The following is a 2,976-nucleotide window of genomic DNA, read 5'->3' on the forward strand; positions in this document are numbered from 1 at the left end:
AGGCTTGTATGTGGACGTTAATATGACAAGAATAAAGTTTCTGAAAGGGATACAAATAAAGAAACTCAAAGGGTTGCTTTGTTCCAATGGTAGAACATCTGTCATGGTTACAGAAGACATGGGTTCAAGTCTTACCAGTAGCCTTTGACTTTTTTGCACCCAAAAGGGTTTTTTTTGACACAATATTTATATGGTATTGTTTATGGCTAAATGTGTTTCATGTCCCATTCTTTCCAAAGCAGAGTTATTTTGTATTTTTCCAAAGTTTCTAGATTCTTATGTTGTCAGCAACATGTGTGTGTATGTAATACACACACATGCTTGCACCTACATTTAAATTTTGTTTTCTGTTTTTTCAGGTGAAAAACCCAGCAAGCCCCTCATGAAGATGGCTGGAGTCTTTGATATCTGTAGATCAAAAGATGTATGTTTGTATTCTTCTTAAAATTTATTTCACCACCAATCACTAAAATATTAATCTCGTTCTTGTGTCACTCATTGAGCTTTGGGTCACAGGCACATTCTTTTTCTTTTTTTCCTTCTTGATTTGCAGGACTCAAAAGGCCAGTCAGCTAGTTTCCATGGTGAATAAGTGATTGAGACCACCACATTCTAATCACATGTCCACAGCACAAGTGTGTATGTTGGTATCTACTTTTCTTGATATCATGGGATAGTTATAGATGACCATCATGGTCATACAAGCAGAGTCCATCATTTCTAATCTTCCATGGAAACATTTCTGGCCATGGGGAAATATTAGCTTAATTAGCAACACAAGGGGCATCTGGCCATAGAAAATCTTCCTGGAAGAATTCTGTTTGACCCATGCAAGCACAGAAAAGGGAACATTATGATTATTATATATCATAGATCTACTTGACTGGGCATTGTGTGTGGGGGGGGGGAGTAAAACAGCAACTACTTGTATATCTGCTTTGTTTTGTTTTTTTATCTTTTATTAGTTTGTTTGTTCTACTTATTTGCTTCCGTTTATTTTGCAGGACAAAGACCAGGATCTCTATAGCTACACTGTAGTTACGGTGCCTGCATCTGCTGCCACAGCAGACATCCACCACAGAATGCCGGTAAATATTTGCTGTTTCATTTATTATTATTATTTATTATTTTTAAGAAGACCAGCAAGCTGGCAGAACTGTTGGCACACCAGGCAAAATTTTTAGTGGTGTTTCTTTCCATCTTTACATTTTATAGAAGACACTTTCTTGAAGATGGACCAAAACCATGTGGTTCCAAAGTGTGCTTCTTAACCACACAACCGTCCCTGGGCCTATATATTATTGTTAACGTTTTTTTAAATTTTTTTTTTTAGTCAAGAGGGGAAAGTAATGACCTTAGGGTCTCCTGGGACTTGTGAAAGGGAGAAGAAGGTATCCTGAAACCAGAGAATTAACTTGAATGCTTGCAACCGTGTAGACTCCGAGAGTTGTCTCCCTTTACTGATATTATTAACATAGCGTTAAGTTATTGTCCTTTTCTTGTTCTGTTTCCTTCAGCGTACACTGTATTTGATGGCGTAGATGATGACGCCCTTTTTTCCACCCCACAAAAAATGTCTCGAAAAAGCCACTCTGGATCCTCTGAGGAGTTGGACCTACCATAAGTTTTATTTAGTACATCAATACACTGCTGAAATTGGAGGATATCTAATATTCCTGTGGGTTTTTTTTTTATGCCATCAAATACATTTCTTCCCAACTATGTTGTCTTGGGTTCTGTTCTGTGACAGATTTTCATTGCATTTTATCATGGGGGAAAGCATTCTCACTTAAGTCTCTTATTCTCTATCAAATGTGATGCTTTATTTCCATTATTTGGAATTAATTATACATTATCTCATAGTTTTGAGATTTCAGTGATGTGATTGTTTATTTTTAGAATGACATTGTATGGTATGTGTGAGAGGCTGGATGTGGCCAGTTTGAACATAAAACAGGTTGAATATTTGGGCCAGATACCACCATTTTCACTGCTAATGTGTTAAAACATTGGAAAGTCTTTGCATGTTCAAATACTCCTCAAACATATTTGAACTGATTTTAAGTCTGCACAATTTCCATAGATATTTTTCTTTCACAACACACACAGAGCATAGAACCAAGAATACTTCTGTGTGAATATTACTGGAGCACTTTTCTATAATTTGAGGTCTAAGAGAATTTTTTTTTTATCACTGGTGGCAGAGGTGATGATGAAATATAAACACTGCTGACATTTTAAGAATTTTAAAACTTTTGAGAGAATGTGAAATAATGGATCTGAAAGCACAATTTCAGCCCAACATTTACATGTTATTATTTATAGCTTTATGTGCTTCGAGATCCACTGTTCCAAAAATAACTTATCTATTTATTTATATCACACTCTTATAGGCTATTCTCAGTACAGAGGAAGATGTTGAACAATGGCTGGATTTTGGAGCCGTTCCAATTAAGGACGTAAGTTCTCTGACCATATTCTTCTTTGCTCTTAATTTCAGTCTTTTAATTGCACCACTTTGTTGTTTCTTGGAAAATTCTTTATTTTTGAAATTTAAATTTTGATCTTTCTACCTCAGAGTTAAATAGTCCTTGGGGCCTGGGGAGCAGAGTAAATGGTAACCAATAATTCACTTAAGAAATTATGCATCAGTGTAAATAATAATAATAAACATGATTTTTTTTTTTTTTTTCTATAATATGTGAAATTCAAGACTTTGTGTTCACTCTTGCTGGAAATATAAAATTCAGAATGGTCTTCTGGCTCAGCTGAAGATTGCAGTGGCATGAAACTAGAGTTGCAAGACAAACTCACATATTTACTTACAATAAAATAAATGTGTGTGTGTGTGTGTATGTGTGTGCACAGGCATGGCTGTGTGGCAAGGACCCATGTAGTTCTGAGTTCAGTCCCACAGCGTAACAACTGTCTTCTACTATAACCCAGGCCAAACAAAAATTTGTGAGTGGGTATATA

General features: G+C 35.8%; 1 protein-coding gene across 1 annotated transcript in view; it reads left to right on the forward strand.

Annotated features, from left to right (window-relative positions):
- Window positions 1–2,976, forward strand: part of LOC106867288 (abasic site processing protein HMCES) — a 60,258-nt gene that overhangs the window by 54,739 nt on the left and 2,543 nt on the right. Inside the window, exons 5-7 of the mRNA XM_052975394.1 lie at window positions 360–424; window positions 1,005–1,088; window positions 2,394–2,459. Coding sequence (XP_052831354.1) covers window positions 360–424; window positions 1,005–1,088; window positions 2,394–2,459 — 215 coding nt within the window. The remainder of the gene's footprint in view (window positions 1–359; window positions 425–1,004; window positions 1,089–2,393; window positions 2,460–2,976) is intronic.

Source organism: Octopus bimaculoides, chromosome 21 (genome assembly GCF_001194135.2).
Source record: "Octopus bimaculoides isolate UCB-OBI-ISO-001 chromosome 21, ASM119413v2, whole genome shotgun sequence".
NCBI lineage: Eukaryota > Metazoa > Mollusca > Cephalopoda > Octopoda > Octopodidae > Octopus > Octopus bimaculoides.